This window comes from Neoarius graeffei, chromosome 2 (assembly GCF_027579695.1).
Source record: "Neoarius graeffei isolate fNeoGra1 chromosome 2, fNeoGra1.pri, whole genome shotgun sequence".
Lineage (NCBI taxonomy): Eukaryota > Metazoa > Chordata > Actinopteri > Siluriformes > Ariidae > Neoarius > Neoarius graeffei.
In genome coordinates this window covers 53,149,322-53,161,722 of record NC_083570.1, presented here as the reverse complement: position 1 = coordinate 53,161,722, position 12,401 = coordinate 53,149,322, and the positions used below count along the sequence as shown (strand labels likewise).

The window sequence follows — 12,401 nt, the reverse complement described above, 5'->3', positions numbered from 1 at the left end:
CTGTCCTGTGTGACTTACTAATATGCACACCATGAACACACACGGTTTCTTTTATGAAATGTGTACACAACTACCTCTACGCGTCTTTAAAAAAGTGAATGGATTAATTCATGGATTAACAGAGAACTGACTTGGTACACCAGCTAGGAGTGAAACCTTAAATAGAGACGGCCTTTCGATTTCATAAAACTGGTGAAATTTAGTTCCCTCTGAAATGGTCGTTGTGATATGTTTATTTCTGTAATATCTCACAAAATATCAGGCCATTCTGTGGCTGGGAAGTTATTTAATTTGAAGGGATTCCCGAGCAAATAATATGCATGAAATCACTCACTTTGTGCAGTCAAGCAGACAGGGGAAGTCCATGTGCGCATGCGCAGGTTTACCTTGACCGTGCACTGACTGTTCCATCATTTTGTCTAAACGAACAGCTGATCTCACAGAGGTGCTCACTGACCACTGATATTTATTAGTTTGGTCCTGTTTATTTTCCTTCACAACATAACGTCTTTTCTTCTTGCTTTCTGTTACTCTAGTTGGTCTTTCAGGTTTCATTCGCGTCCTCCATTTTTCTCTCCTGTTTCAAATTTGTATCCCACAATGACTTGCTTGCCTGAAGGGGGAAAGCCTACCACATCATGCATCACATATCTTGAATTGGGTCATGGTGAAGCAGGAAAAAGCAGCGGAAAACTTAGCACCACATGGCCCTAAATTCATGAATTGTTCTGTTGGGGGAGGGGGACTAATAAAATTGGAAGTCTGTGATTTGGATTTAGTAGCTTTCGGTCCACTAAACAAAAATAGCGTGTCAGGGAAAGCTCTTTTTATGACCTACACTTGGAAAAATCTGAAAGGCAGTACAGCTTTAAAGTAATCTCAAATAAACTAACCTTCCTTGATTTCAGGTGTTCCAGTCGAGGTCTTGTCAGTCCTCCAGGTCTGTGCTGTACACCAGAGACAGTCTCTTCCGCTCCTGTTCTATTCACTGCTTGATTCTATTAACCCAGGCCATTTTTTATTTTGTATCAATTGTTTTATTTGGGGTATTTGAAATACATTTTACAAAGTAACAGAAGCCTCTTCAAAATAATTAGTTTTTCTTTTGTTTCAGACATGTAAAAGCTTTTTACCTTTACCTGACATGTTTCGACGGTGTAACTTCCGTCTTCATCAGAGGGACCCTCTGATGAAGACGGAAGTTACACCGTCGAAACATGTCAGGTAAAGGTAAAAAGCTTTTACATGTCTGAAACAAAAGAAAAACTAATTATTCTGATTTAAGAAGAAGACATAATGAACGTAATATATTTATTTAGAAGCCTCTTCATGTGCTTGAGGATCCTCTGCATATCAGGGGTGTGCAAATATGGTATAGAGGTAATGTGGTGGACTAAATTTTTCCTTTATTTACTTTTCTAAAAGGAACCATTTTAAATTTTTAAACAATTTCATTCTACTCTGGTCAAAATTACATGAAACATTCTGTAATATAAATTATGTTTATTGAATTATGCTCAGGGTTCACATTTTTTTACTTTCTCAAATTTTAGTAAAGCTTTAAAAAAAAATTTTTAACTTAATTCATGTGATCATAAATCAAACTCAGTGTACTGTTTTTTTGATACAACATGGCACAGTGGTCCAGTAGGTAGCGTTGCACCCTCACATCTCCGGGGTTTGATCCTGAATTTGGATTCATGAGAGCGTTCTCCTTATGTGGGTTTCCTTTGGGTTCTCCAGTTTCTTTCCAGCTTCCTAAAACATGCTGGTATTTGGATTGGCGAAGATAAAGGTGTGTGTGTGCACGCATGCATGGTGCTCAGTGACTGCTGTCTCGTCCAGGGTGTATTCCTGCCTCACACCTGGTGCTCCTCCATAAAGCACATACTGAAAGTGCGTGAGTAAGTGAGAGATACCAAACCTCCAGAACACTCCACATTCCAAACAGTGTTTGCTTCCCCCCCGATTCATTCCTTACAGAAATGACGCTCATGGAAGCCATATCAATTTCTGAGGGGTTTTTATCTGAATAAGAAAAAAAAAAAAAAAGCACCATGCCCACCAGTCAAGGTCTCAAAAGCAGGAAGCCTGGTCAGTGTTGGAAAAGGGTTCCTGTCCAGTGTCTCAGGTTGCCTGCACTTCTGGCAAGGAGCTCAGGCTGCCTCGGTCTAGGACAATAGAGGGGATAGAAGGAAGTCTGGTAACATGTTGAATACTGGGCTTGGAACACGTCCTAAATCCCACCTTATTGTCTCTGGGGAAAAAACCCTGCAGGACACCAGCGACAACTATATCCGGTAGATCTGCAGGAAGAGATTCAAACAATGAGGTGATGTATTTATTAGAGTTTTGATTAACTGCATTTATCCTCAACAATACACTAAATGTTAATTACAGAAACTTAATATTCATCAAAAGGTGTATACGTAGAGCATGTTCAAATGTACACTCATATTTCATCGATTTAGCATTTGGTGAATCTGTACAATCAAACTCAACTCCTCATGTCTGATGGGAATTTGTGCGTCACGTTTTAACAACCTAAAAATAAATTCTTATTTTGCAGTTAAATAATCAGTCAATCATTGCAGCAAGTATAGTATGCAGGCAGAGTATATCAGAATGACAAAATAGAAAAATATGCCAAGTTAGGGTGGTGCACGGCGGTGTAGTGGTTAACGCTGTCGCCTCACAGCAAGAAGGTCCTGGGTTCGAGCCCCGGGGCCGGCGAGGGCCTTTCTGTGTGGAGTTTGCATGTTCTCCCCGTGTCCGTGTGGGTTTCCTCCGGGTGCTCCGGTTTCCCCCACAGTCCAAAGACATGCAGGTTAGGTTAACTGGTGACTCTAAATTGAGCGTAGGTGTGAATGTGAGTGTGAATGGTTGTCTGTGTCTATGTGTCAGCCCTGTGATGACCTGGCGACTTGTCCAGGGTGTACCCCGCCTTTCGCCCGTAGTCAGCTGGGATAGGCTCCAGCTTGCCTGCGACCCTGTAGAACAGGATAAAGCGGCTAGAAATAATGAGATGAGATGCTAAGTTAGTTAGTTATTCCACAAAATCAAGTAATATTTTTTGGGGTTTTGTTTTCGAGTAGAGCTTTTATTCCGTCCTCGGTTGGTTCAGCAACACGCTCCGCCATTTTGTTTTTCTCTACTCGCGGTATATGAGCTGATTGGCTACTCTACTACTAGGCTATCAGTGCATGCGATTGCTCATATCCAGTGAATGTGAACAGAATAATAAGTGGAATAACTATTTATTATTCTTCCCACATTCACTGGATATGAGCAATTGCATGCTCTGATTGGCTACTCTACTACTAGGCTATCAGTTCATATATCATGAGTAGAGAAAAACAAAATGGCGGAGTGTGTGGCTGAAACAACAGAGGACAAAAACAAACAAACCAAAAAAAAAAAAAACCTCTACTCAACCCCCCCCCCCCAAAAAAAGCAGCAAAATTTGGAATAAGAAAGTATTTGATGGTAAGAACATTTTTTTCAAGAATTATCGTATTTTTCACAAATTGCTACTGTCATTTTGCCGATTTGTTTACATTCTAAGCAGAAATCGTTTTGTACAAAAAGTTTTTATTTACACTACCGTTCAAAAGTTTGGGGTCACTTTGAAATGTCCTTATTTTTGAAAGAAAAGCACTGTTCTTTTCAATGAAGATCACTTTAAGCAAATCAGAAATGCACTCTATACATTGCTAATGTGGTAAATGACTATTCTAGCTGCAAATGTGTGGTTTTTGGTGCAATATCTCCATAGGTGTATAGAGGCCCATTTCCAGCAACTATCACTCCAGTGTTCTAATGGTACAATGTGTTTGCTCATTGCCTCAGAAGGCTAATGGAGGATTAGAAAACCCTTGTACAATCATGTTAGCACAGCTGAAAACAGTTGAGCTCTTTAGAGAAGCTTTAGAGAAGCTTCCTTTGAGCAGATTGAGTTTCTGGAGCATCACATTTGTGGGGTCGATTAAATGCTCAAAATGGCCAGAAAAATGTCTTGACTATATTTTTATTTTCTATTCATTTTACAACTTATGGTGGGAAATAAAAGTGTGACTTTTCATGGAAAAACACAAAATTGTCTGGGTGACCCCAAACTTTTGAACGGTAGTGTATAGAATTTGCCAAAAATAAAAATGCTCCGTTTCTCAAAATCCAGTGAATGTGGATAGAACAAAACAGTTATTCCACTCAATCTCGCCGTATGTGGCTTATAGCCAACTCGGTGCTACACGCCTCGTCAGCCATCAGCTCATGTATGACTCAATTTCATGGAATAACTTAATTGTACATGCAGGAAACTCAATCTAAAATCCAGATAACATGATTTAATGTGAACATGTGTAAATGCAAATTTAAAAAAAAAAAAGCACAGATGTGGATCTTTATCAGTTCCACTGTTGACTAACAGACCTAGGATGCAGAGTTTTGGGTGTTCTGTCTATATGAAATAAGGATTTATTTACTAGTTCAGGATAGAAATGAGCTCCCTGTTGTCGCTTGAGGGCATGAACTGTCCATCACTTTATTAGTTGCAATTCGAAGTTGTTAGATATGGCTTTCAAAGCTAATTTGAACACAAATTAAACCAAGCAGTAATCATTGTGAAAAACGGCTCTCTGATTTACATGTTCCATGTGAAGCGCCGCACGAGTTTCACTGGCAGATTAACAAAGCAAGTTAACTGTATGTACACATATGTACACTTGCCAGAAGTACCATGATCTCCGCTACTTCCTTTTCATAATGTTTCTTTACTCATTTAATAAAAGAGGTCATATACAACAGGATAAGATGAAATCATGGTTGTAGTTCTTAGTTTTTTGCAAAATCAAACACTAAACAGGAACTAATTACATGTAGGAACCAAATGTTGTGAATGAGGAACTGAAGAAACGTCGGAACACGGGTCATATTATTGGTCCGAGGAATCAAATTTTCGAGCCAAATTTAGGTTCACTGCTTTATCAGGTCATATTGTGGGACAGGGTGGTGCAGTGGTTAGCACTGTTGCCTCACAGCAAGAAGGTTCTGGGTTCGAACCTCATGGCCGATTGAGGCCGGTCTGTTGCCCCTTTTCCACCAAATCAGTTCCAGGGCTGGTTCAGGGCCAGTGCTTAGTTTGGAACCGGGTTTTCTGTTTCCACTGACAAAGAACTGGCTCTGGGGCCAGAAAAACCGGTTCCAGGCTAGCACCAACTCTCTGCTGGGCCAGAGGAAAGAACCACTTACGTCAGCGGGGGGGCGGGGTTGTTAAGACCAACAACAATAACAAGACCGCGAAAGATTGCCATTTTTAAGCGACAAGAAGCAGCAGCTGTACAAACGCGAAGTCATCCATTATTAACCCCGCCGACAGTAGTCGGAGGGGTTATTATTTTCACCTGCGTCAGTCTGTGTGTCTGTCTGTCTGTCTGCAAGATATCTCAAGAACCAATGGATCGATTTGGACCAAATTTTGTACGTGTTGCCAATCACCCAGGAAGGAAACCATTAAATTTTGGAGGTCAAAGGTCAAGGTCATGGCAGAACTTCGAAATTTTCGCCCAATGTATTTTAATAGGGAAAAGGCGGGGTTTGCACTCGTTAGAGTGTCCCTGTCTAGTTATTATTATTATTATTGTTGTTGCTGCTTCTTCCATGTTGTTTTTGCTTTGATGTTCGCGCCAAGGTTTATGTAAATGTAGCGCCGTAACTGACGTGGCTCCGCTTAGCACCGCGAGCTATGGAAAAGCAAACTGGTTCTCAGCTGGCTCGCAAGTTGAACGAATTGTGAACCAGCACCGGCTCCAAACCAGCCCTGGAACTGATTTGGTGGAAAAGGGGTACGTGTGGAGTTTGCATGTTCTCCTTGTTGGGTTTCCTCCCACAGTCCAAAGACATGTGGATTAGGTCAACTGGCAACAAGATGTGAATGTGAACGGTTGTTCGTTTCTCTCTGATGGACTGTCGACCTGTCCAGGGTGTACCCCGCCTCTGACACAATCTCAGTTGAGATCAGCTCCAGCTTCCCCACGATGCTCAATGAATGAGCGGTATAAATGATGGATTTACACAGGACATGCTCAAGCTAGTCATCAGTCTCATTCAAATAACTTCATTTTTATGTCTTGCAACAGTCATGAGTCAGAAGCAGGTTTCACTGCAGGTCTGCACTCGTTTCTACTCAATGTTGAGGAATAACAGCCATACGGAGAAGAGATTATTTCAGTACTGACTGATGTGCTATGTACTCACAATGTACTATAAAAATGCAATTGCATCAGCATCCACATTGCAAAATTCACAGATTTGTGACGCCATACTCTAGGCAATATTTTGTCTATAAAACACTGTTGTGTCTAAAAATATGTCTGTTAGTGTTAAAAAAAAAAAAACCATTACAACACTCCGTGAGTGCGCGCAGTTTAATCCGCTCTGTCATGCCAACGGCCCTCGAGTACTGCAGCACAGGCTCTCCGTTCCACTCCAGCAGGCACGCCTGCATCTCGAGCATATTCACTTTCACACGCATATAACCCAAGCGTGTCTAGACACTTAGAGCTGCTCACAAGTGGACAAAGTGTTCTCAACATTCATTTAAAGATGATGCCCAAAGGCAAAGCTTTGTACCAGGGAACCCTGGCTCTTACACAAATGCCACAGAAGATATCAAATGGTGATGATAATGTATGCATTACCTGACTCTGAAGCAAGGAGATAGGGATCACATGAGAAACCCACCACTCTCTGATGGAGCAGCTCACTGCTAGAAGAGATTAAGAACACGAGTGAGGTAACTGGTTACCCTGCTGCTTAAAGGAGAACTGAAGTCATTTTTAAAACTTGCTTTATTTCTTAATTAACGTGTTATTCAATTACGTTTTCGGTTTGAGTAACCTTATATCGTGACTCGTATTGGCAACTAATTGCAATTAAATATTACACTTCTCAGCCTATTCGGTTTTTAGCCGTGTTGAATTTAGTTCGTTTGGTCCACGGCAGGCGTCGCTTATCCGCGTGATCTTCATGAGACTTGTGCGAGACTTCGAAACGTGAAATGTCAGCACCACCGTTTTGAAAACCGTTTTCCAAACGAAATATTGCACAAAAACGAGTTTAAATGACGATTACTGCCTACTTTTTTCAAACTTTCCTGATCGCTATTAAAACAAACAAAACTTCTGGCTTGATTACATCAGCGTTCGAAAGAAGGCGCACGTGTCTTTTGACAATGTTGGCAGATGTTGGTCGCTTTGATTTCCGCTGTACGTTTTACTTCCGTCCTACGATGTCTCGCACAGGTCTCAACGAATCTCATTTACGGCTATCGCTTTGACATATGGACTGATATATTACAGAACACATTTCAAAACACTCATTACTTGCTATAGCAGTGACAAAATAGCGATCAAAAATGCGTTCCGATATTTAATAAAACGAGATAGAAATTTTGATTAAAAAAATTTTTGCCTTCAGTTCTCCTTTAATATCATTCAACAATTTGCCAAACTGCGCATAAAGAAGACATAATGAAATGGCAAGCTTTTAAATGTGTATAGTACACCAAGGTCCTTGGTTACTGGTGGAAAGGTATCAGAAAATAAAATGGTGTTAATTACTATGATCCAAAAAAAAAATAAATAAATTCTGTTATACAACAATGCTTAACAATTTGCAAAATAGCAGTCTATTGTGTTCTGAAAATGAAATGCCCAAACTACTGCAGTGTAAATGGGTTTTTTTTTTCCCCCCCTCGATTTACAGACTGATATAAAATCAGGGCAAAATGCCACAGGTGAACTTTATCAATCTGTTCAGAATGTTCATGTGTTCCTGAAATCTGCGTCGAAGACATGAACAGGTTTCAGCTTCCTGACAAAAACACATTTTGCCCCGATAACTCATCTTTACCAGACCCAAAGCAAAACTGTTCATAAGCAGCTGATTTAGTGTGCCCTTCACAATTATTGGCACCCCTTATAAAGATTAGGGGGAAAAAAAAAATCCACCTCTTGCTGAAGTCACTTCATCTCACACTGACAAAATGAGAAAAATCCAACCTTCGACTGAAAAATTTATTCAGCGACAAACAAATCCCTCATCATCTCATCTCATCTCATTATCTCTAGCCGCTTTATCCTTCTACAGGGTCGCAGGCAAGCTGGAGCCTATCCCAGCTGACTACGGGCGAAAGGCGGGGTACACCCTGGACAAGTCGCCAGGTCATCACAGGGCTGACACATAGACACAGACAACCATTCACACTCCCATTCACACCTACGGTCAATTTAGAGTCACCAGTTAACCTAACCTGCATGTCTTTGGACTGTGGGGGAAACCGGAGCACCCGGAGGAAACCCACGCGGACACGGGGAGAACATGCAAACTCCACACAGAAAGGCCCTCGCCGGCCCCGGGGCTCGAACCCAGGACCTTCTTGCTGTGAGGCGACAGCGCTAACCACTACACCACCGTGCCGCCCAGCCCTCATCAAGAAATAATTATTTTCAACAAAAAGGCTCCAGCTTGACTGCGACCCTGTAGAACAGGATAAAGCAGCTAGAGATAATGAGATGAGATGAGAAACACGTGCCACTATTCTTGATACCCCTGGAAATTATAGTGAACACGATGTAACTGTAGCATGTTTCCCATTTAATTGTACATTTTTGAGTTGACTGGAGTGTGTACGAACTTTCAAGCTGTAATCCATGACTTCCTGATTAAAGCTGTCCTGCCTTTCAGCTTTAAGTGTAGGTCATAAAAAGAATTTTCCTGACACCCAATTATTTTTGCTTAGTGGACCAAAAGCTACTAAATTCAAATCACAGACTTCCAATTTTATTAGTTTTTTTTTTTTTAAATAGAACAATTCATGAATTTAGGGCCACATGGCCCTAAATTCTCCGCTTTTTTCCCCCCCGCTTCACCATGAGCCAATTCAAGATACTATGCCATGTATCACATGGTGGGCTTTTCCCTGTTCACGCAAGGCATTGTGGGATACAAATTTGAAACAGGAGAGAAAAATCGAGGATGTGAGAGTGCAAATGAAACAGAAGACTGATTACAGTGACGGAAAGAGAGAAGAAAAGACATTGTTGTGAAGGAAAGGAAGCACAGGACCAAACTAATAAATATCGGCAGTCAGCGAGCACCTCGGTGTGATCAGCTGTTCATTTAGCGACAAAATGATGTAACTGTCAGTGCACGGTCAAAGTAAACCTGCGTGTGCACACACGGACTTCCTCTATCTGCTTGACTGTGTGAAGCAAACGATATCATGCACATTATTTGCTCAGGCATCCCCTCAAATTAAATAACTTCCCAGCCACAGAATGGCCTGATATTTTGTGAGCCATGACAGAAATAAACATACAATCACAATGACCAAATTTCAGAGGGAACTAAATTTCACTGATTTTATGAAATCAAGAGGCAGTCTCGCTTTAAGGAAATTTGGCTTCTGTCTCACGTTATATTTGTACCCCAGTTAGTCATCAATCAACATGGGAAAGATAAGAGAACACACAAACCAAATGGGGGGGGTGGGGGGGGGGGGGGGGGTGTTTGACCTTCACAATTCAGGGTATGATAGATAGATAATCTCATCTCATTATCTCCAGCCACTTTATCCCTCTACAGGGTTGCAGGCAAGCTGGAGCCTATCCCAGCTGACTACGGGCGAAAGGCGGGGTACACCCTGGACAAGTCGCCAGGTCATCACAGGGCTGACACATAGACACAGACAACCATTCACACTCACATTCACACCTACGGTCAATTTAGAGTCACCAGTTAACCTAACCTGCATGTCTTTGGACTGTGGGGGAAACCGGAGCACCCGGAGGAAACCCACGCGGACACGGGGAGAACATGCAAACTCCACACAGAAAGGCCCTCGCCGGCCATGGGGCTTGAACCCAGGACCTTCTTGCTGTGAGGCGACAGCGCTAACCACTACACCACCGTGCCGCCTAGATAGATAATCAATATATTAAATTTTAAAAAAGGCTACTCACTTGAAAATGCCCATTTCGAGATACTGTTAGAGCAATAATAAAGTGGACTTCAATTGGAACCGTTACAAACTTGCCTGGAAGAGGAAACAAAGTTTATTTTGCCTCCACGTACAGTGAAGAAGATGGTAAGAGAGGCCCCCCCCCCCAAAAAAAAATAAATAAATAAATAAAAAAGGATGCCCCCTGGACGCCTCCCAAGGGAGGTTTTCTGGGCATGCCCCACTGGGAGGAGACCCCGGGGGGCAGACCCAGGACACGCTGGAGGGATTACATCTCTCAGCTATCCTGGGAACACCTCGGTATTCCCCTAGAAGAGCTGGTGGAGGTGGCTGGGGAGAAGGAAGTCTGGGCTGCTCTGCTTAGGCTGCTACCCCCACGACCCGGATCAGCGGTAGAACATGGATGGATGGATGGATGGATGGATGGATGGATGGATGGATAAAAAAAAAAAAAAAATCCAAGGATCACTGTTGGTGAATTAAAAGTAAATTCTTGGGGTTCCCAATTCTCCAAAACCACCATCAGACACCACCTCCATGCCAAGAGATTATTTGGAGTGTATGTCAGAATAAAGCCTTTTCTGTCAGTTAACCACAAACATAGGCACCTGAAGTTTGCGAAACACTACTACAACTTTGACTGGAACCGCGTTCTATGGTCTGATGTAACAAAAATGGAACATTTTGGCAATAAACGCTCAAGGTGGGTTTGGCGTAAAAGGGAGGATGGCTATAATGAAAAGAACCCGATCCCAACTGTAAAATAAAGTTCTGTGATGTTTTGTGGCCGTTTTTCCTCCAAAGGCCCTGGAAACCTTGTTAGGATACATGGCATCATGGACTCCATGAAATACCAGGACATTTTAAACCAAAATCTGCCTGCCTCTGCCAGGAAACTAAAACTGGGTTTCATTGGATCTTCCAGCAGATCAATCATCTGAAGCATTTGTCCAAATCAACATAAAATGGTCAACTGACCACAGAATAAGCTTCTGCCCTGGCCGTCTCAGTCCCCTGACCCGAATCTCACTGAAAACCTGTGGGATGAGCTGAAGAGGAGGGTGTGCAAGAGAGGGCTGAGTATCTAGAGAGACTGTGTAAAGAGGAACGGTCTCAGATGCCCTGCTCTGTACCTCCAACCTTATAAACTGTTCTAGGAGACTCAGTGCTGTTTTACTGACAAAGGGAGACTGTACAAAGTATTAAATGCAGGAGTGCCAATAATAGTGGCACATATGTTTTTTGTTGAGAATAATTATTTCTTGATGAGGGATTAATTTTTTCTCTGAATACATTTCAATGAAAGGTTGGACTTCTCTCCCCCCTCAGTGTTTAGTCTAATGTTTTTCTAACCCTTTTTACTAATCTTTACAAGGAGTACCAATAATTGTGGAGGGCACTGTATTTGGTTTCTCACTAAGAGGTATTTTTGCAATGCTTTAAATAATCTTTTACACACACACACACACACACACACACACACACACTTTAAATGGAAAAAAAAAATGTTCTCTACTATTGGTTAAACAATTATATGTATATTGTATTTAATGTTTCTGTAGGTTTTGCCACTCAACAACAATTTGCTTGCCGCACGGTGAAGTGCTTTATATGGAAGATGATAATATTAATTCTTATTAAATCTTATAAATAAGTCTTATAAAAAAAGAGAAATGATGACAAAAATTGCTACTATGTTTGTTGTTGTGAACGAGCAAGTCGCCAGAGGTCCGTAACTGGGGTCCATAACTTAGGATACGGACCCGCTCGCCAGCCAATCAGAGCGCAGGATTCGATGAAAACCGGACCACGAAAACAATAAATATATGTTATTTACCAGCTGGGAGGTCCGTATCGTGAAATACCATGACCGAGGTCTTGAAAGTACTGACCGAGGCCCTCTGAGCTGAGGTCAGTATTCAAGGCTGAGGATTTTTTTTGTGTATATATATTACACATAGTACAGGACACTTTTTTGATGGAATAAAAATGTGTTCTATTCCCTTCTAGTGGGTTTCATTCATTTGGTTTGATAGCATGTAATGCTGTATTAACTTATATATATATATAAAAACTAAAAATACATAAATAACTAGGCTACATAAAGCAAAAGGAATAAATGTTAATTTTAAATATATTAACCAAATTAATTAATTAAAAATAAATTAACTGATTATCTCAAAAAAAATGGCAAGAAAAATAATTTATTGTGAGCACAGCCATTGTCCGGTTCCGTAGTTTTAACATTATACAATGAAGGAAAAACTAAAAACATTTTTATTAATGGGATCTTATTTTGCTTTGAACTGAGCTTTGTTAACTGAAAATATTAGTGCCAATTTTTTTTTCCTTTCTTCCTCTCAGAGGACAGCAAAGTGAC

The 12,401-nt window shown here is 41.2% G+C and overlaps 1 protein-coding gene across 2 annotated transcripts in view; it reads right to left on the bottom strand.

Moving 5' to 3' along the window:
• Positions 1-1,226: 1,226 nt before the first annotated feature.
• The window catches only part of snx22 (sorting nexin 22), a 38,472-nt gene continuing 27,297 nt past the window's right edge, over positions 1,227-12,401 (bottom strand). Inside the window, exons 5-6 of one of the 2 annotated variants that reach the window (XM_060914413.1) lie at positions 6,699-6,766; positions 1,227-2,306 (exon numbers count right to left, since the gene is read on the bottom strand). In XM_060914413.1, the coding sequence (XP_060770396.1) occupies positions 2,128-2,306; positions 6,699-6,766 (247 nt within the window). In that variant the 3' untranslated portion in view covers positions 1,227-2,127. The remainder of the gene's footprint in view (positions 2,307-6,698; positions 6,767-12,401) is intronic. The other variant, XM_060914414.1, reaches the window with a different exon arrangement.